The 22,788-nt window shown below is 40.7% G+C and overlaps 1 protein-coding gene and 1 pseudogene across 6 annotated transcripts in view; one reads left to right on the plus strand and one right to left on the minus strand.

Annotated features, from left to right (window-relative positions):
• LOC139559921 (RNA-binding Raly-like protein) overlaps positions 1-2,737 on the minus strand; it is a 58,788-nt gene extending 56,051 nt beyond the window's left edge. The window contains exons 1-2 of one of the 6 annotated variants that reach the window (XM_071376384.1): positions 2,634-2,720; positions 2,289-2,320 (exon numbers count right to left, since the gene is read on the minus strand). In XM_071376384.1, coding sequence (XP_071232485.1) covers positions 2,289-2,311 — 23 coding nt within the window. In that variant the 5' untranslated portion in view covers positions 2,312-2,320; positions 2,634-2,720. Of the gene's footprint in view, positions 1-2,288 lie in introns of all 6 variants that reach the window. The other 5 variants (XM_071376388.1, XM_071376389.1, XM_071376386.1 and 2 more) reach the window with 5 other exon arrangements.
• Positions 2,738-17,701: 14,964 nt separating this feature from the next.
• Positions 17,702-21,401, plus strand: LOC139560126 (golgin subfamily A member 6-like protein 26; annotated as a pseudogene).
• Positions 21,402-22,788: the final 1,387 nt, after the last annotated feature.

The following is a 22,788-nucleotide window of genomic DNA, read 5'->3' on the forward strand; positions in this document are numbered from 1 at the left end:
AACGCTGCTCTGCCTTCTTAACAGCATTATTAACAAGGCAGGTCCTACAGGCCCTACTTTTGTCGCACCTGGACTACTGCCCAGTCGTGTGGTCAGGTGCCACAAAGAGGGACTTGATAAAATTTGATAAAACTTGATAAAATACAACTGGCTCAGAACAGGGCAGCCCAGCTGGCTGTGTATGTAGAGCTAACCCAAATAATATGAATTTCAATCTCTCATGACACAAAGTAGAGGACAGATTGACTTCATCACTACTTGTTTTATAAGAAGTATTGACATGTTGAATGCACACAGCTCGGACACCCATGCATAACCCACAAGACATGCCACCAGAGGTCTCTTCACGGTCCCAAAGTCCAGAACAGACTATGGGAGGTGCACAGTACTACATAGAGCCATGACTACATGGAACTCTATTCCACATCAAGTAACTGATACAAACAATGAATCTGGAAGAAAGAAACAGATAAAAATACACCTTATGAAATAGCGAGGACAGTGAAGAGTCATACACATAGGGACAATCACACACAACACACACACTATACACACACATACACATGGATCACACACTAACATACACATAACATACACTCTACAGACACGTACACCTGGATAGTGTTGTAGTACAGTAGTGGCCGGAGGTTACACACTTAATGTATTGTGAAATATGTTGTAAAATGTATTTTAATGTTTAAAAGTTGTATTATAATGTATATTACTGCCTTAATTTTTGCTGCACCCCAGGAAGAGTAGCTACTGCCTTGACAGCAGCTAATGGGGATCCATAATAAACCCCAGGAAGAGTAGCTACTGCCTTGGCAGCAGCTAATGGGGATCCATAATAAACCCCAGGAAGAGTAGCTACTGCCTTGACAGCAGCTAATGGGGATCCATAATAAACCCCAGGAAGAGTAGCTACTGCCTTGACAGCAGCTAATGGGGATCCATAATAAACCCCAGGAAGAGTAGCTACTGCCTTGGCAGCAGCTAATAGGGATCCATAATAAACCCCAGGAAGAGTAGCTACTGCCTTGACAGCAGCTAATGGGGATCCATAATAAACCCCAGGAAGAGTAGCTACTGCCTTGACAGCAGCTAATGGGGGTCCATAATAAACCCCAGGAAGAGTAGCTACTGCCTTGACAGCAGCTAATGGGGATCCATAATAAACCCCAGGAAGAGTAGCTACTGCCTTGACAGCAGCTAATGGGGATCCATAATAAACCCCAGGAAGAGTAGCTGCTGCCTTGACAGGAACTAATGGGGATCCATAATAAACCCCAGGAAGAGTAGCTACTGCCTTGACAGCAGCTAATGGGGATCCATAATAAACCCCAGGAAGAGTAGCTACTGCCTTGACAGCAGCTAATGGGGATCCATAATAAACCCCAGGAAGAGTAGCTATTAGCTGCCTTGGCAGCAGCTAATGGGGATCCATAATAAATACCAATTGAACAATTCACCCACCTATTAAACCCAGAGATGGAGGCTGGTTTCTGGACCAATGACAGCGTCCAATGTTGTCAGTATGGAGGAGTCTGAGTAGATTAGGCCCTTGTTTAGTTATTTTGGAACTGAGTGGATATTCAGCCCAGGTTGCCCATATGCCTCTAAACCCCGTTAGCCCACTGAGCTAAAGGCCTTTGTAAATTAGCTGAGGAATTTGTAAAGCGATCCTTTGGGTCCTGCTTGAATGAGTCATGGTTTGACACCTGTAAATGTATTTAAACTTGTAAGTATCAATACAGGTAGACAGATATAAATGATGTTTTTGAATGGTTATTGTCCATAGTTGGGCTATATATCAGCCTGCATATAGGTTGTGTGTTAAAGCTTCCAGTCTGTATGTCAAGGTCACATCATTAATCAAATGTATCATTAGGGGACCTGCAGAGACCTTCAGCATACATTTGCATATTGAATGACTGCAGAAAGCCCTCACACTCAAACACACACAGACACGATTTTAACTGAGCCTCTGCTTTAACTCCCTGAGATATCATGATTGGATTCCACAAAATACCAGTGCAGTGAGTGACTTCCTTCAGGAATTCCAAACAGTGAATAACAACGTCAACAGTGTGAAAGTATGCCTGCTTCCACTCAGTAGAAATTAGCTGCAACAATAAATGAGTAGAAATATTACTTGGATTCATTCAATATCTGTCTAGCATCCTGTTATAGCCTATCGTAAACAGGTGAAAAAAAGTGACAGGAATTGTAAACAAAAATAACATGAAGTACACGAAAAAAAATAACTCCAAGCAAAGTTAAATTCTCACCTAGTTGAAAAGCAAAATCCCATCTCAAAGACCTGAAGACCACAGCAAGATCAAAGACAAGAAGCAAATAAAACCACACCAAAATAAGACAAGAGAAAAGGAAAGAAAGAAAGAACCGGGGATAAGAGTGTCGGAGTACAACTGCTTCAGGGATGAAAAATATCAAGAGCTCCGCAAGCACGTATATTCCAGAGGCTGAATTCTGTGCATCCAACATTCCAATCATTGCATTCAGAAAATTAGAACCCACCAGTAAAACCAAAATTTCTCATGTCTGAACAACAAGACAAGGAGGAAAAGAGGACAAAAATATGCTTAGGAAAATGCCATGAAGAAGGTACTCACCGAGTGGGAGAAAAATGTTTCAATTAAAAAATAAATTGGGCGTAAAGCGGAGGGAGGATGACGTTGTGTAGGTTTGTGTACCGGATAACTCTGCCTCCCTCGCGCGCGCTCTCGTTCACTCTGCCGCTAGCTGGTCATGTGATAAGCATCGGCACGTTTTTTTTTATTAATCCACTGCACTGGTAGCCTGTAGTTCTCAACTTTTATTGTGTTGTTCATTGCAATTATATATTCCTGAATTTGGAGCTGAACTAGACTCAAGCCAAATGTATTCGTATAAGTGCCAAATAGTGTGATTTGTGTTAGCCAAATCCATTGGTTGGAACCAATGTCTTTGGAGGCTAAACAAACAGTGTATAACTTCTAAATATGGTTAAAACTATCACACTGACCTCGGACTGTCCTTGTCTCCATGGCTCCATCTATGAATTAGAGAGTGGTTACATTCCTCTTGCCCAATTCCTCAACTTTATAACAAACCAAGAGATGGAGGCTGATTTCAGCACCAGGGACAGCAGCCAACACTGTCATTATGAAGGGAGTGTGATAGAAATGGGCTCTATCATTGATAGTCACTCTCTGTTCAGTGCACATGGTCATTCTATGGTACTGCCTGGCAGGGCTCCTGAGAAATAAACTGATAAATGAACAGTAGCATGTCTGCCAAGCATACTCTGTCTGACACCACATCAATGGACATGTATCTAAGAAAGAGGGAGGCAAATCTGGTCTTATAGGGAGCCACAATGTCTGCCGGTTTCTTTAAAAAAAAGTATTATTATTTACTACTGATTGATAGATGGGAAATAATTCCCTCGTTTCCTCCTTTCACCAGCCTCCTGTGTGCTGTGTTGTCCACAGAAACAGACACCGCTAAGACAAAATCATAGTAATTTAGATTCAAAGGATCCACTGTTGCCATATAAAGTCATTTTCTAGTAAATTCCAGGCAATAACCAGTGGAAACAGGACAAATAAAGTGTTGCCTAAATGTCTTTGCTTTTTATTGATAAAATACCAAGAGCCTTACATTCTATGCATTATATACATTAATGGGACACTTGGGCACTACTCTATCCTCCTTGTTCAGTCGGTATGGGCCCGATTCAGACTTGAGATAAGTTGACTTAACATGAACTTAAGTAAAACATTTAAAAATATTTGACTTAAGTAAAATCTTTTTAAATGTTCTACTTAAGTCCATGTTAAGTAGATTTCAAATTGACTTAAGTCCATTTGAAATCTACTTATCTCAAGTCTGAATCAGGCCCTATGTGAGGTGAATGGTTGATTCAGAGAGAGTTCAGATAGGTGTCTGGACTCCTCCTGACTGGTGGAGTGTGCATCCATCTGTTTCATTACTCTGTCGATATGGTTGCCCATCTGGTCAGAGCTTTTAGTCTGCTCTCACATTAACCTGTTTCGAAACCTGGGTCTGTCACGGATCCAGCACTTATCAACGACTTCCGCCGCCGACACCCCGGTCAACCAGGCATGCGCCCAGGTAGGACGCCAAGTGGCGTTCTTATCACGCCCTGATCTGTTTCACCTGTCCTTGTGCTTGTCTCCACCCCCCTCCAGGTGTCGCTTATTATCCCCGGTGTATTTATCCCTGTGTTTCCTGTCTCTCTGTGCCAGTTTGTCTTGTTTTGCGAACTTTACCAGCATTTTTCCTAGCTCCTATTTTTCCCAGACTCTGTTCTTCCTAGCCATCCTGGTTTTGGCCCTTGCCTGTCCTGACGCCGGACTCGCCTGCCTGACCACTCTGCTCATTCTGACCTCGAGCCTGCCTATCCCCTTGTACTGTTTGGACTCGGACCTGATCACTGAACCCTTGCCTGTCCTGACCTCGAGCCTGCCTATCGCTTGGTACTGTTTGGACTCTGACCTGGTTTATGAACTCTCGCCTGTCCCCGACCTGCCTTTTGCCTACCCCTTTTTGTTATAAAAAATATCGTAGCTCAACCATCTGCCTCCTGTGTCTGCATTTGGGTCTCACCTTTTGCCCTTATAGGGTCTCCTGTGCCACTCCACAAGACTGTGTTAGTCCTCTGAGATAAAGCCTAGCCGTTCATGAGGATGTCTCTGAGAGATACAAATTTGACCTTGTGTTTGTGCTGTGATTAGAGTGCCAGTGTGTCAGCAGCATGTTGACATTGCAGCAATCAAAAATAATACTGAACTAAGTAAACAATTTAAGTTGCCAACATTCTGAAATAACACTTACACAAAGTCATGAATTTGTATGAGTGTACAAAATAAAAAATATCTCAATGTTCTTTCCTCTATTGTTGAGCAGTGTCCCCTGGTTTTTCATTTGGAAAAGAGAGAGATTGTTGTTTTCAATGTAAATCAGGTAGGAGTAGACAGTCTGTGAATCAATACAGTAGTCGAGCGAAGTGGAATTAGCTGTCATGCCTTAGGGACTCTTAAATTACACTAGTTTATTACAAGAGGGAAGGACAGAGGTGTGGGTTTCCTAGTGTCAAACTATTGGCTTGGTAAATTAGTATGCAAAGGCCTTGCCTTAAGAGATCATTTGGCCAACTGGCCTTATTTTGCTCCTAGAAATAGTATTTATAGAATGGATATCTCCATTTTATTTCTTTTCATCAATACCTTTTTAAATGTGTACAAAACAAGATCTTTCTGTACAAACATGCATGCATATTTATGTTGCGATTCTTTCACCATTATGCAGAAGTTTAATGGGGAAAGAGTGTTTAAAGTTCTATATGAAACCCGTTGTGCCCCAGGACACATTAGTAGAGATGCACAGAGCTCTGCTCAACCCTGAAGAGTACTTAAGAGTTCTTAAGCTCTTGATTAATTTAAGTTCTGTAGAAGTTGGAAAAGGAATTTTCTTTGCTTTGGCCTAGATATGAGGGGAATTTAACAAAGTACACACATTGTAAAGAGAGAATGTTTTTAATGTTGTTCTTCACTGTGTTAAAGTAGTAACTGCGAGCTGAGTAGTGAGTACAACTATAATTATTATTTTAATATAAAAATGTTGCAAATGTACTAAAACACTAACAGACACAACGTATAGAATGAATTAAAATATATATGATCAGAGAGAGGTGGAATATAATGACGAAAACCAGTAGCTTTGAAAATCTGCTACATTCAGTAATGCAGAAATTCAGTAATGCAGTAATTTAGTAATGCAGTAATTTAGTAATGCAGTAATTCAGCAATGCAGTAATTCAGTAATGCAGTAATTTAGTAATGCGGTAACGCAGTAATTTGGTAATGCAGTAATGCAGTAATTCAGTAATTTAGTAATGCAGTAATTCAGTAATGCAGTAATTTAGTAATGCAGTAATTCAGTAATGCAGTAATTTAGTAATGCAGTAATTCAGTAATGTAGTAATTCAGTAATGCAGTAATTCAGTAATTTAGTAATGCAGTAATTCAGTAATGCAGTAATTTAGTAATGCTGTAATTCAGTAATTCAGTAATGCAGTAATTTAGTAATTCAGTAATGCAGTATTTAGTAATGCAGTAATTTAGTAATTCTCTTCACAACAAGCCTATAAAGTGTCATGTGTCATGTGACCAGAGTTCTGTATAAAAGGTGACAAAGGCGTTACTGATAGAACTGACAAAGTTATCCTGCATCCACTTGTCTGCACTTTGTATCTGTATCTAGAATACCATACCACCATTATCCTGCATCCACTTGTCTGCACTTTGTATCTGTATCTAGAATACCATACCACCATTAACATACTCTTTCAAAGAGTTTGGGTGAGCATACAGCAAACCATGGTTTCAAATAGTATTTGATTTTTGTTTTTAATATTTTGAGCATTTGATTGAGCATGCCTGGAGTGGCAGATGGGTTTGCAGTTGTTGGGAACTATTCCATTGGATTCCATTAAGCCAGGCAAGCTCAATCAAACGCTGATAAAGTATTTTCTTCAAATCACATATCACACATGAACCCAGCTACTTTAAAGTTACCTTACATGTCATTCTGTACGGGTTAGTATCGGAATTTCAGAACCGGAATCTATTATTATTTTCTACGCCTCTTCTTTCCCTCTTGTCTCTCACTCCTCCTCTCCCACATGTCACAGATGAAAAGAACTGAGTTCATCTTTTATAGATTTCAAAAAGCAGCGAGCTGGAGCTCCATCTTAAATCGAATCTTGAAAATAATCATCTTCTTGGCAGCTGGCTCAATGGAAGTTGAGATGTTGATCGTTTCAGAGTGTTCCTCCATTCAGGGCAGGCTGATTCATGTTCTGTCACCATTCTCTTGAGACCTGTCACACACTGTTTTATCAAACCTCAAACCCCACGCTAAGTTCAGAACTGCTATACAGTATAACATTGAATATCATTTTCTTTCCCATTGTTGAATGGAAATGTAGTTTTTGCTGCCACGTTGCAGGCTATATGCAAATTACACACACACACACACACACAGAGGTTTGAGTACCTGTTTGAGTGTGTGTACGCAGTAGTGGTGGTGGTGGGGGGGGGGGGCGTCTCCCAAACAAAACGCTAGGGGCAGGGGTCACAATTGCATGAACGTTTTAAACGTGTTAAAAAGAAAGAGAATTCCTCCGACAGTTGGTCAACGTCAAGAATGTTGTTAGCAGGACATCTGGCAACCATCTGGTAGTCGATCATGACATCTGGTGCTGAGCCTTTGCGCTGGGTAATATGTTTCTGAACAGACTATAAAAACACAGAAACAAGCAAAATAACTGTTCTGAATACTTTTGAATACGTGCACAGTAGGGATCAGTTTGCCTCCCCCCATCGGTGTATTCCTGTTTCACAGTTTACAACTCGGATTGCTCACAGTAAAACCAAATGCATGCTTTTCAACCGTTCGCTGCCTGCACCCGCACGCCCGACTAGCATCACCACCCTGGACGGTTCCGACCTAGAATATGTGGACATCTATAAGTACCTAGGTGTCTGGCTAGACTGCAAACTCTCCTTCCAGACTCATATCAAACATCTCCAATCCAAAATCAAATCAAGAATCGGCTTTCTATTCCGCAACAAAGCCTCCTTCACTCACGCCGCCAAACTTACCCTAGTAAAACTGACTATCCTACCGATCCTCGACTTCGGCGATGTCATCTACAAAATAGCTTCCAACACTCTACTCAGCAAACTGGATGCAGTTTATCACAGTGCCATTCGTTTTGTTACTAAAGCACCTTATACGACCCACCACTGCGACCTGTATGCCCTAGTCGGCTGGCCCTCGCTACATGTTCGTCGTCAGACCCACTGGCTCCAGGTCATCTACAAGGCTATGCTAGGTAAAGTGCCGCCTTATCTCAGTTCACTGGTCACGATGGCTACACCCACCCGCAGCACGCGCTCCAGCAGGTGTATCTCACTGATCATCCCTAAAGCTAAAACCTAATTTGGACGCCTTTCCTTCCAGTTCTCTGCTGCCTGCGACTGGAACGAATTGCAGAAATCTCTGAAGTTGGAGACTTTTATCTCCCTCAACAACTTTAAAAATCTGCTATCCGAGCAGCTAACCGATCGCTGCAGCTGTACATAGTCCATCTGTAAACTACCCACCCAATTTACCTACCTCACCCCCCATACTGCTTTTATTTATTTACTTTTCTGCTCTTTTGCACACCAGTATCTCTTCTTGCACATGATCATCTGATGATTTATCACTCCAGTGTTAATCTGCTAAATTGTAATTATTCGATTTATTGCCTACCTCATGCCTTTTGCACACATTGTATATAGATTCTCTTTTTTTCTACCATGTTATTGACTTGTTTATTGTTTACTCCATGTGTAACTCTGTGTTGTCTGTTCACACTGCTATGCTTTATCTTGGCCAGGTCGCAGTTGCAAATGAGAACTTGTTCTCAACTAGCCTACCTGGTTAAATAAAGGTGAAATAAAAAAAAATAAAAAAAATAAAAAACATTGCTCTGCATTTTTTCTTATTTTTTTGGTGAGTAGCTAAATGCACATGAACAAATGGAACATGAGTCAACACAAATTAATGGTAGTCTTCAGAGCAGATTCCACCTACCCCGACACTTTTGTTATTATTATAATTTTTGTTGTTGTAATTTTACCCCCTTTTTCATGATTACGATTTTGTCCCATCACTGCAACTCCCCAATGGGAGTTAATCCAGAAGCCAGCTGCACCAATGTGTCAGAGGAAACACTGTTCAACTGACGACAGATGTCAGCCTGCAGATAAACAGTTCACCACAAGGAGTCAGTAGTGCGTGATGAGCCAAGTAAAGCACCCCCGGCCTGGGATCGAACCCCAGGCTGTAGTGACGCCGCAACACTGCGATGCAGTGCCTTAGACCGCTGTGCCACTCGGGAGGCCCACTTATGTTACTTTAGATGGAGCTTTAGGAGACAGATAGTTCAGCAGTCTAATGTCTGCTGTCAGACTGTAGCTGTGTTGTTGACAGGCTGAGACAGACAGCTACTGTGAAGCACCGAGAAAACTCTCATCTCTGTCCACATTGACATTCTTGTTCTGTATCTGTTGGGATCCTTCGCCCCAAAAATGTAAACGTTTGAGATTGAATCAGCATCTTGACAAGTGAACCAAGAAACTTTGTTCACATTCTCTTGTTGAGGCTATGGGATTTTATCTTGTATTAAACTTTGATGAATAGATTTCTCGCTGTCCGCTACTCTCTACTCATTCGTGTACTGAATGTAAATGTGCAGTACTGCATCTCAAACTGCAGAAACATTCAGACAGACACTGTTCCGTTCAAGTTAATATTGCCTTTTGATGAACGTATACAAAGGCTAATTTCAATTGGTTAATGTGACCGACCAGGGTTTGAAACCCAGGTGTCCTGGGGTTTAAAACACTGTGTTATCTCTCTGAGCTGAAGCCTTTGAACTGCCTGTGTTTAGCCTCATTACCAAACCTAGCTAGCCCTGTTTGAGCTAATTATATTCCTATAAGGTCTCATGGGGTGCTGAGGACTTGCAGAGGTAAAGTCAGCACAAACGAAGCCCCAATGCTGACTCAAGCTAACGCTAGGTCTTCTCCGGCCTCCAAGGCCATGACTTAGGGAGGAACGACCAATGCAAGTCAGCTAGAATCTGCACCACAATACTTGAGTGGAGTTGGCAAGTGAATAACAAGCTAAATTCTTGGTTACACATGCACGCAAGTGCACGAACACATGCTCGTCTTAATATTTATTTATATATTTCTTAATTCCATTCTTTTACTTTTAGATTTGTGTGTATTGTTGTGAAATTGTTAGATATTACTGCACTGTTGGAGCTAGAAACACAAGCATTTCACGACACCTGCAATAACATCTGCTGAACACGTGTATGTGACCAATAACATCTGCTGAACATGTGTATGTGACCAATAACATCTGCTGAACACGTGTATGTGACCAATAACATCTGCTGAACACGTGTATGTGACCAATAACATCTGCTGAACATGTGTATGTGACCAATAACATCTGCATGTGACCAATAACATCTGCTGAACATGTGTATGTGACCAATACAATTTGATTTGACTTGACACACACACACAGTTTCTTTCCCTCGTTCTCATCTGCTCTCTACACTATCTGATAGTGTTACTGTTACCCCTAAGTTGCCCATCGTTGGCAGACAGGCGTACCGAAGTGGGATAGGATCGATGACGAGGGCTGTCAGAGCGCCTCAATGTTCCTCACAGCTTGATTGTGTTTGAAAGACTGTGCCACGCAGCTAATGATTGAAAGAAGTGCACAGTCAAGTCTGATCAGTTCTCCTGACAGCCATCATCAATACTGTCTGTTAGAACAGGAGCGCTCCATTGGACAACGTGACGGGTGAGTCATGAAAAATAGGTAGATACACACCCCCGTCTTCAGAACTGGTCGGATCCTCCGCCAATCAGCACAGTGGACATGGTTGATGTTACTAGAGGTTATTGGCATTATTCGTTTTACCTTGATACATAAAGAGAATAGCTGAAAAGTGGCCATTTTAGACCAGAGGTGGGCAACTCCAGTCCTCGAGGGCCTGATTGGTGTCACAGTTTTGCCCCAGCTAACACACCTGACTCTAATAATCACCTAATCATGATCTTCAGTTTAGAATGCAATTTGATTAATCAGCTGTGTTTTCTAGGGAAGGAGAAAAAGTGGGACACCAATCAGGCCCTCGAGGACTGGAGTTGCCCACCCCTGTTTAAGACGGCGCATATCTTTCTCATTCGTTTGGAGTTGGACCTACACAACATATTGTGTGGGGACATGAGACTCATCTCACCATTAGGTTACTATTTTGATCTGAAAACATTGGATAAACTTTGATTTTGGAGAACACTATCCCTTTAATGGCCTCAAAACACTGAAGCAAAGTGCACTGAAAGAAAAAACACCAGCAAAACCAATTAGGCTGCTTTCCCCCTCTTCACTGCTGCAGCGAATGTTTATGAGTGGAAATAGATTTGAAAAGCACTAGCAATAATATGGGAAAATCTCCACAAGACCTTCCGACACTGTTATGTGTTTGCTAGCCTGCTGTGAGGCACCACAATGTTTAGTATCGAACACTAGAGAAAACTCAGAGGAAAACATTTCACATGAATATGGATGTGACTTTATAACTTAATTGCTGACTTGTCTCCCTTCTCACACGGCCTAAAGCACAACCCTTCTTCAACCCACGTCCTAAAGTACAACCCTTCTTCAACCCACGTCCTAAAGCACAACCCTTCTTCAACCCACGTCCTAAAGTACAACCCTTCTTCAACCCACGTCCTAAAGCACAACCCTTCTTCAACCCACGTCCTAAAGCACAACCCTTCTTCAACCCACGTCCTAAAGCACAACCCTTCTTCAACACACGGCCTAAAGCACAACCCTTCTTCAACCCACGGCCTAAAGCACAACCCTTCTTCAACCCACGTCCTAAAGCACAACCCTTCTTCAACCCACGTCCTAAAGCACAACCCTTCTTCAACCCACATCCTAAAGCACAACCCTTCTTCAACCCACGTCCTAATATACAACCCTTAATCAACGCACAGCCTAACACAAAACCCTTCTACAACCCACGGCCTAACGCACAACTGTTCTTCAACCCACGGCCTAACGCACAACCCTTCTTCAACCCACGGCCTAATATACAACCCTTAATCAACGCACAGCCTAACACAAAACCCTTCTACAACCCACGGCCTAATATACAACCCTTAATCAACCCACGGCCTAATGCAAAACCCTTCTACAACCCATGGCCTAACGCACAATTTATCTTCAACCCACGGCCTAACGCACAACCCTTCTTCAACCCACGGCCTAACGCACAACCCTTCAACCCACGGCCTAACGCACAACTGTTCTTCAACCCACGGCCTAACGCACAACCCTTCATCCCACGGCCTAACGCAAAACCCTTCTACAACCCACAGCCTAACGCACAATTTATCTTCAACCCACGGCCTAACTCACATGACTTCTTCTCTACTTCCTCCTCTCTCTCTCTCTCCTATTCTCATTAACAGAGCCCCTGTGTGTAACAACCTCCCCTGACTCTTTCATATGTAACTATGGTTACTATCTCCATACAATTCTCAAATGTATAATGTCTATCCATAACATTCAACTTTTATCATTGAAATACTGTAGCAGATGGTTTGGTTAGAATCAGTACTTCCTTCCTGTATTCTGTAGGCTACTGTCAGTCCTGACCTAGAAATGCCTTGTGTTTTCTGGATCAGTGGTATTGACGTTGTTCCTGGAGTAGGTGGCGTTGTGGCCTGGGTTCTCGGGTCCGCAATGGTAGCGATGGACCATTTTATAATAACACTACATAGAGGTATATCCAACATGTATATCCAACATGCAGTATTTACTAATGTTCTACAAGATACCTAGAATATATATATATATTTTTTAAGGCACATATTGTGTTTGGCTGGTGTAGGGCTAATCAGAAGTATTGTCTGCCAACTGTGTGTCACTGTGGTCATATCTCCTCTTTATATGGTGTACACGGACACACACACACACACACACACACACACACACACACACACACACACACACACACACACACACACACACACACACACACACACACACACACACACACACACACACACACACACACACACACACACACACACACACTTTTACGCATTCTTTGGGAGTCAATAGTCACAACCTTTTACTCCAAGGATGTATAGACCATTTAAAAAATATATATTTTAAAACATACCGTTTTCCACAGAAAGGTATTGTTTATTATACAAGAGGTATCCCGTTTTATGCAAGAAACAGTTATTTTGGCACTCAAAACTTTCAGCGCACCACCCAGGTTTCTCTGGTTACTGGTGCCACCTTGTGGAGGAAGCTTTTCATTGCGAAGGTGAGTTTACAGTCTTGATATACCTGGAGACATTTTGTCATTCTGTCTTTACAGTTTTGTTTTGCCTAGCCTGATCTACCTAGCCATCTCAAATCACTTCAGAGTATCATCAAACCAGTAATTTAGCTAATTACTTTGATGTGGGATTGGAGATGTGTACAGTATTTGCCCAATATCAATCAAATATTACATGCATTTGAAATATACATAATAGAAATTTGAGATTTACAATAAAAAAGGTTTAAAAAAAAAAAAGGTTTCTGTTGGCAATTTTTTTTTTTAATTTGGCGCTCTGCAATTCAGCGGTTGTTTACGAAAATGATCCCGTTAAAGGGATCCGTGCGCCAAGAGATTTTAAAGCAATTCGACCACGAATATATTTTATGTTCGAGATTCTTCAAAGAAGCCACCCTTTGCCTTGATGACAGATTTGCACACTCTTGGCATTCTCTCAACCAGCTTCACCTGGAATGCTTTTCCAACAGTTTTGAAGGAGTTCCCACATATGCTGGGCACTTGTTGGCTGCCTTTCCTTCACTCTGCGGTCCAACTCATCCCAAACCATCTCAATTGGGTTGAGGTCAGGTGATTGTGGAGGCCAAGTCATCTGATGCAGCACTCCTGCCTGATTCACACAGGCAGGATTCACACAGTCTCCTCTGAACAGTTGATGTTGAGATGTGTCTTTTACTTGAACTCTGTGAAGCATTTATTTGTCTGCCATTTCTGAGGCTGGTAACTCTAATATCCTCTTCAGCAAAGGTAACTCTGGGTCTTCCTTTCCTGTGGCAGTCCTCATGAGAGCCAGTTTCATCATAGCGCTTGATGGTTTTTGCGACTGCACTTGAAGAAACTTTAAAAGTTCTTGACATTTTCAGAATTGACTGACCTTCATGTCTTAAAGTAATGATGAACTGTAATTTCTCTGCTTATTTGAGCTGTTCTTGCCATAATATGAACTTGGTCTTTTACCCAATAGGGCTATCTTCTATATAACACCCCTACCTTGTCAAAAGACAACTGATTGGCTCAAACGCAATTTGGGAAGAAATTCCACAAATTAACTTTGAACAAGGCACACCTGTTAATTGAAATGCATTCAAGGTGACTACCTCATGAAGCTGGTTTAGAGAATGCCAAGAGTGTGCAAAGCTGTCAAGGCAAAGGGTGGCTACTTTGAGGAATCTCAAATATAAAATATATTTTGATTTATTTAACACTTTTATAGTTATTACTTGATTCCATATGTGTTATTTCATAGTTTTGATGTCTTCACTATTATTCTACAATGTAGGAAATATTAAAAACAAAGAAAAACCCTGGAATGAGAAGGTGTATCCAAACTTTTGACTGGTACTGTATATAGTAATTGGTTTTGAGCTACAGACTTCCTGGATGTGTCATTTGCCTTGTCTATTTGGAGTAAGTGAACCTTGGTCGCTCGCGTGGAAGGCCAACACCCTATGCATTGCGCCAATAGGGTTAATCCACTTGGTGGGAATTGTACACTGTAAAAAGGATTCAGGTGGTTAGTAAATTATACTTGAAAATGTTTTGACATAAAACAATGTAGTTGTCATTTTTACTTGAATATAATTAGTACTTTACTTCAATTCACCAACCAAATAATAATTCAACATAAGTTGAATTCATAATTTAAACAAATACAAGGTAAATAGTGTTTAACTTACTCAATTTTCCTAATGTTTCCTTTAAACTTAAGAATTTTAAGTTATTTCAACAACTTGCCATGTGGCTCTGTTTTCAGAGGATTGTGGAGATTTTATTTTATTTTAACTATACGATACTTTTACACAATGTTGTATGCATGTTTGAAGAACCAAAAGCACATTTAGTATCAAACAGTTTGTTGTGCTATGATGTATAATGGATCATGATGAATGGATATCAAAACTGTCGAACAAATTGACATTCAGTGATGAGACCACCCATTCTCACCATTAGTAAGATCATGTGCGCTACTCTTGACAGAGGCAAATAGGTCAAGCTACAATGCTTTACCTCCTGTTAGTGGAATGAGCACTGTGCTCAACAATTTCTGCTGAAGTGCATAAAAAAGTCAAGCGATGACATAGTGTACATAAAGTAATGTTAAACACTAAAACACTATCAATGAAAATAACTAATCAGAAAGATTAAGTAGATCTAATGTACAATAACAGTTCTGGATTTGATACAATGGAGTTGGATCTTAGCCATTTTTTTATGCTTGACTTAATTAAAATATTAGTGTTTGTCAAACACTAAAAGGTAAGTATATTCTATATTTTTTAAATCATCATGTTGGAAATCCTCAAAAAGCTGATGCAAATAGTTGCCTTTTTTTTTTAGGTGGAAGTAGCATAATATATTTTACAGTGTAATGTGGCTCATATAGCGAGGATCACTACAGTTAGCATCCTTTCTCTTCAGAATCCTAGTACAAAGGCACTTTTCACCAGATAGTTATCAGGTATGATGTTTTATTGTCTACAACAGCTAAAGATATGGGCTGACCAGTGAAAACTGCTCTTTTCATCTTGAACAGTAGCTAATGTTAGCAGCAGCTGTACAGGAATTGGGTTGTCAGTCAACCTGAATTATATTAATTCACGCCCATCAATCCTGTACCTTCAAAGTTTAGAAACCCTGACATATTCATTAAAGCTGTTTATAACAATACTTATTCGATTTTTTTCTCTCACAATAACATTGATATGACCTTAAATTAGTTTACCGATAACCTACATAGCTACTCAACAAAAAATTACTTCAGAAGAAAATCAACATTAAGAACTTTACAAAATACTGATGATTGTGTACATTTGATATGTTTTCAGTCTCGAATCCAGGGGCCCAGAGATGCAAAAGTGTGGAATTATTGCCCCGAAAGGGTGAGTGACCAATAAAATATCAGACTTTTTTCAACAGATTTTGTATATCTCTGTGTAGAGAATAGAATAGATGTTGTTTTGTTGTAATATGTTGCATAATGTGCATGGTGTAATCCAGAAAGGAAAGCAAACAAAAATGTTAGTGTCAACATTTTCAACAATGTTTTCCAGCAGACATTTTAAATAAGGTTGTGGTTTATGTTACAGTGTCTGAAAGTCCTACAGAGCTAAGGATTGTGCTGCTCGGCAAGAATGGCTCTGAGAAGAGCGCTGTTGGGAACTTCATCCTGGAAAGAGGGGCATTTGACCTTAACTGTGTACAAAACCCCTGTGAGAGAGCCAGGGGTCACGTGGAGGGAAGACACATAGCTGTAATCAATACTCCAGACCTGTTAGACCCTCACATCTCACATGACAAACTCTCAAAGGAACTGCGTTGGTGTGTCACTCTGTCTGACCCGGGACCTCATGTGTTCCTGTTGGTGCTGCAGCCTGTTCACACAGGAAGAGGGAGACAGAATCAGGACAATCCTACACACCCTCAGTGAACGGTCCTTTGACTACTCAATGGTACTGACAACTCATGAAGACAAGAGGGGACACATGGATGAGGATCACCCTCTGAATCAGATGGTCAGAGCCTGTAGAGGGAGGCAGCACCTCAGTGACCACACTCAACTTATGGCAGATGTTGACAAGATTGTAAAGGAGAATGGAGGAGACTGTCTCACCTGTGATGTATATGAAGATACATGTGACATGGTTCAAGGGAAAGAGGAAATCCACAGGAGTAAAACTGATGGAAGTCTCAAATCTCCCTCTGAGGAACAACTTGGAAAGGATGTTTTGGATCAAGGTGAATCAGCACAATTGGACAATTGGGAGAAAATTTGATAAATTGGTAAGTATACAGCACACTGACAAAAGATATAATGAGATGAACATTGAATCCAACTGACAATTAACTTCTGTTTCATTATGACTGGTTTAAATGGACTGCAAAGAAGAAGTCACTGAAATTGATAGTGTCAACTTTTTATCAGGACTGGTATCACTTAAGCAAGAAAGACAGAAGCCATCAAGTAGACATGACAAATGTGGGTAAATTCAGTAGTTATAGACCATAATGTAACTATTTGTTATTTAAGAGGGAGGGCTCAGAAGTATTTGTCATTAGGACACATTCCTAATTTTTGATTCTGTTTTCAAAATGTCTATCCGGATGGTACAAAACCTGTGTAAGTAGACGTGATGTTGAAAGAAAATATATAAAAGGTTTCTTATTGACTTATTCCCCATTTCAATATTCTGTCGACCTCCATTTTCAACGTGTTGGTATCTCTGAGGTCCTACTGTACTTTATAGTATCATGCTCATGTCATTGTTTTGTTTTAATACTTTTCCCGATTAGAATGTGGTATGAGTTCACAGCTCATAAACCAACAGTATCTATCAATTTGAGGTCATTGCTCCCTCTGGTGGATACAAAAAGAAATGTCGCTCAACATGCTTAGTGCAGAGATTTGCCGTATTGTGGCCATTAAACATGACGCTCTGGAGTACAATGTGAGGGATTCCATAGGAATCACTGAGCTAAATAACATTGTGGAACTGTACTGGCTCAATATTACTGACTACTACTGTCAAGCTTTTTGACAACAAGCATTGGGAGAAAACCTTTTTTAATTCACAACAGGGACAATCCTGCAGTGTGAACATTTGGTAAACAGGTAAAATACATTATGTTTCATATGCATATACTTATATTAATGAATTTGTACATGTGTTTCACAGTGTCTTCACTCAGGATTGTGCTTCTGGGGAAGAGTGATGACAAGAAGAAAACAGTGGGTAACATGATCCTACAGAAAGAGGCTTTTAGGCCTGCTTTTTCCTTCAACTATAAACAGCCATGTGATTCAGCCAGTGGGAAGGTGAATGGCAAGTCTGTTACTGTTGTAAAGACTCCAGACTTCTTTGCTCCACGTCTGACTGTGCAGTCCCTGATGGAGGAGATGGAGAAATGTAAGTCCCTCTCTGCTCCTGGGCCTCATGGGTTCCTGCTGGTGTTGAAGCCTGAGGAGGTCACAGAGGAGAACAGAAACACTTTCAAGTTGATCCTGAGCATATTTGGTAAAGAGGCCTTCAAGCACTCAATGGTGATCATTACTCACGAGGGAGTCACAGGAAATCCTCATCTGAGACAAATGATTGAAGAATGTGGAGGAAGGCATCATGAAATGTACAAACAAGGAAGTGACCACAAAGAGTGGTCGGCCGGTCACCCTCATCGAGCTGCCTGCTCTGTATGGAACACATCTCACTCAGGAGGAAGTGATGCGTGAGACTTTCCACTGTGTCTCTCTCTGTGACTCTGGAGTCAATGCTTTCCTCCTGGTCATACCTTTGGGTCCACTCACTGATGAAGACAAAGGTGAGTTGGAGACCATCCAGAAGATTCTCAGCTCACGAGTCAATGACTTTGCCATGGTCCTGTTTAGACAGGATACCATTCCAGTTAATAAAACTGCAGTTGACTTTGTGGAACAAAATGCAGACACAAAGCAACTGATCAAGATATGCGGAGGGCGGTATAAAATCTTTGATGCTTTGAAGATTGATAACGCCAAGCAGACGACAGAACTTGTAGCAGAAATAGTCAAAATGATGGATCAGAACAGAACCTGCTACACTCCGTACATGTACATGGAGGCTAAACACCAATCAGAACTGGAGGAAAAGAACACAAGAATCAAGGATTTAGAGGAGAGAATCAGGAACATGTCACAAGGTGAGTTTGTTGAACACAGGGAGGAACAAATATTGGGGGGTGATTGGGAAAACAATGATTTAACACTATGAACCTTCTGTGTTGATTTTAATATACATTTATGCAGTAATTAACATTAATTTATTATTATTTATTGTTTAATTTGTAGGTGCTGAAATGGAGTGCTCCAGCACAGAGTGCATAAGGGTGGTGCTGATTGGGAAAACTGGAAATGGGAAGAGCGCCTCCGCAAACACTATCCTGGGCAGAGATGAATTTGAGTCTAAAATCAGCAGTAATTCTACGACAACAGTTTGCCAGAAGGCAGTCGGCGAAGTTGATGGAATAACAGTTGCTGTGGTGGACACACCTGGACTTTTTGACACAACACTGTCGAATGAAGATGTTCAGGAAGAGATAGTGAAATGTGTTTCCCTGTCAGCTCCTGGACCCCATGTGTTTATCATAGTGTGAACGCTTTGGACCTCATAAAGAAAACCTTTGGTCCACGGGCAGGAATGTTCTGCTTAGTTCTGTTTACTAGAGGAGATGACTTGAGAAATATATCAATTCAAGATTACATTGGGAACAGCAAGATTGCCAAACTGCAAAAATTGATCGGAGATTGTGGAGGGAGATTCCATGTCTTTAACAACAGAGTTGAAGATGACCGTACACAGGTCACTGAGCTTCTTAAGAAGATTAACAAAATGGTGTCCATGAACAAGGGCAGTTTCTACACCAATGAGATGTTCCAGGAGGCAGAGGCAGCCATTAAACAAAAACAGGAAGCAATACTGAAGGAGAGAGAGACGGAGATAAAGGCTGACATGGAGAAACTGAAGGTCAGCCATGAAACAGACATAGAAAATATGAAGTCAAAGTTGGAAGAGGAGAGATTGAAAGTTCAGGAGGAAAGACAGCTGAGAGAAAACATGTTGAGAGAGAGAGAAGAAGCTATTAGAAAAGAACATGAAGACAAGGAGAAATCAGAGAAGGAAGAAAGAGAGTTGGAGGACAAAAAAAGGAAAGAAGATGAAAAGTTGAAAAAAGAAACTCAGGAAATAAAGTTCAAAAACCTCCAAAGAGAAAAGGAAGAAGAATATAAAATGAAGATGGAAAAACTGAGAAAAGAAGAGGAGGACAGAGAAGAACAGCTTCAAAATCAAGAAAGGAAGTTTGATAAACTAAAAAGGGAACAGGAGGAAGAAATTAAAAGGAGAGAGAAAGAAGAGGATGAGAGGAGAAAGAAGGACGAGAAAGAAAGACAAGAGTGGCAAAGAAAAATAAAGGAAGCAGAGAAAGGTCCAACAGAACTCCAAGAGGTCATGCTTAGAGAAAAAGACGAATGGGAGGAACAATTGAAGAAAGAAAGAGACAGACAACAGGAAGAAGAAAGGCTGAGAAGACAGAATGAGGTAGAAACTCTTGTAGAACAAGAGAAAAAACAGAGGAGATTGAGAGAAGAGTTTGAAAGAGAGAGGGAACAAGAGAGAATAAAGATGAAGGAATCAGAAGAGCAGAGGAGAGAAATAGAGCAGAAAGAAAGAGACCGAATAGAAAAAGACTTTGAAGAAAAGAGGAGAGAGTGGACAGACAAAATGAAAATGCAACAAGAGCAGTGGGAGAAAGAACGTGGAGAGGAACAGGAAAGAAGATTTCAAGAGGATGTAAATAGAAGAGTGGAGGAGACACTAAGACTAAGAAAACTGGAGGAAACATTTCAACAAGAATGTGAAGAAGAAAACATGAGGAAGGAGAAGGAAGATAAAGTCAGGAGAGAACAAGAAGAGAAGAATTTGAAGGAAATGAGGGCAGATTATGAAAGGGAAACAAAATAAAAGAAGGATAAATATGAACAAGAGGCCAGAAGACATGCAGAGGAAATGAATAACTTTAAAGAGAAATATGAAAATGACATCCAAAAACTATTGGATCAACTTGAAGAATTGAAGGCGAAACGTTGTGTGATCTTTTGAATGCTCCATATGGTCATGATAAAACAAAACTGACTGAGAAAATCAATGTCTTGAATAAGAAGCATGAGGAAGAGATAAAGCACCTGTACAGATGTGTTGTACAGTGAGAATCTTGAGCCCTATTTGAATGGGACTGGTATAATTAAGCAATAAGGCCCGAGGAGGTGTGGTATATGGCCAATATACCACGGCTAAGGGCTGTTCTTATGGAATATGCAATGCTGGGTCCTTGGATACAGCACTTAGCCGTAGTATATTGGCCATATGCCACGAACCCCTGAGGTGCCTTATTGCTATTATAAACTGGTTACCAACATAATTGAAAGTACAAATATTTTGGGGTCATACCTGTGGTATACGGTCTGATTTTCCATGGCTTTCAGCTAATCAGTATTCAGGGCTCAAAGCACCCAGATTATTATAACTAATGAACATTGTAACTTAATACCTGAAATGTAAATATATGTTTAAATAGACTACAGTGATATGAGCAGCAGTGTGAACCAAAGATAATTCAGAGTGAGCGTGGTGCAAGAGGTTAGACTCCCACACAGAACATCTGCAGGCTGTGTGCTTGTGCATGGGAGTCATCACTCGTCTGGGATGTGAAAGCTGCCTGATACTATTTTGAATAGATGTTCTCTGTCCTGGAACATCAGTACATAAAGGGGAATTGTCCAAAACTCAATTTATGGTTTCTAAACCTATTTGTTTGATTGTTTATTATCCTTGTTCAAAGGCCTTGACTCATGAAAGTTGTCACGTTCTGACCCTAGTTATTGTGTTAATCCTTTGTTTTGTTGGTCAGGACGTGAGCTGGGTGGGCATTCTATGTGTTGTGTTTCTATGTTGGGTTTAATGTGTTGCCTGATATGGTTCTCAATTAGAGGCAGGTGTTTGACGTTTCCTCTGATTGAGAACCATATTTAAGGTAGGCTGTTCTCACTGTTTGTTTGTGGGTGATTGTCGCTGTGTCTGTGTTTTGTTGCACCACACGGTACTGTCTCGTTCGTTCATTCGTTTTTCCTGTTTGTGCGTTCTTTGTTTCATGTAGTTCTCATGTTCAGGTCTGTTTAGTTTGTTTTGTTATTTTGTCATTTCTAAAGTGTGCTTCGTCATCGTTATTCTTTTCTCAATTAAATTCATTATGTATTCATCACCCGCTGCGCCTTGGTCCGCTCATTCACCACAAGACGACCGTTACAAAAGTAAAGATGTTGCTGGATTGTTGGTCATTTTTTATCGATGTGCTAGGGTGTCATTTTCCTAAAGTCTGAAATGAGCATTTTGAGCACTTTAGTTCGTCTCCATTCAAGGACACTGTCAATTTCACTAAATACTACCATCCACAATATACACGTGATAAAGCAGCAGTCTGGGACAGAAAAGTGTTACATTGTTTTACTTACATGATGATAGACCAGCACATCTACAGAAAACAATGTCATCTTTACATGAAGCGTTAGCAAAGTATATTGAAGCCCTATTTAAATGGGACTGGTATAATTAAGTTGTAAGGCCCGAGGAGGTGTGGTATATGGCCAATATAACACGGCTAAGGGCTGTTCTTATGATGTCATATGTTTCATTTTTCTGTCTGTGACTGTGCTTTATATATCCTGATGCTATTTCTGTCTTTGTGTTGTAAAACGAGAATAAAAGACAAATCAACAAATGAGTTTAATCTTGATTTATTTTATTTCTTCCTTTCACTTCATAGTTGTTCCCAGTCTTGTTTAAAACTTGGAGGAGGTCCCCAGTAGAGATTCTCCATTGAGCATGTATTGTAGTCCAGGACTAGGCTTAATGTATGTGAGGGAACATGACCCAACACGTGAAAACTAAGATAAAACTACAGAGCTGTTTTACTCAAATCTGGTTTTATAACCTTTTTGAGAAAAGAGATGGTTTCAGTGAGCAGTAAATCTAATTTATCCTCAGTAGTCCTTTCCCTAGTGGAGATGGTCTAAACTCTCTACAACCAGCAGAAACACCAGAAACCAAACATTTACAAGACGACACCTGCAATTCAGTGCATATTTCCACAGGTTTCCAGAAGCACACTTTGGCCTCAAGGTGTAGCCCCCTGCTGCTGACAGTTTTAAACGCAGGTAGCAAGCAGGGGAGAATGTAATG

This window comes from Salvelinus alpinus, chromosome 30 (genome assembly GCF_045679555.1).
Source record: "Salvelinus alpinus chromosome 30, SLU_Salpinus.1, whole genome shotgun sequence".
Classification (NCBI taxonomy): domain Eukaryota; kingdom Metazoa; phylum Chordata; class Actinopteri; order Salmoniformes; family Salmonidae; genus Salvelinus; species Salvelinus alpinus.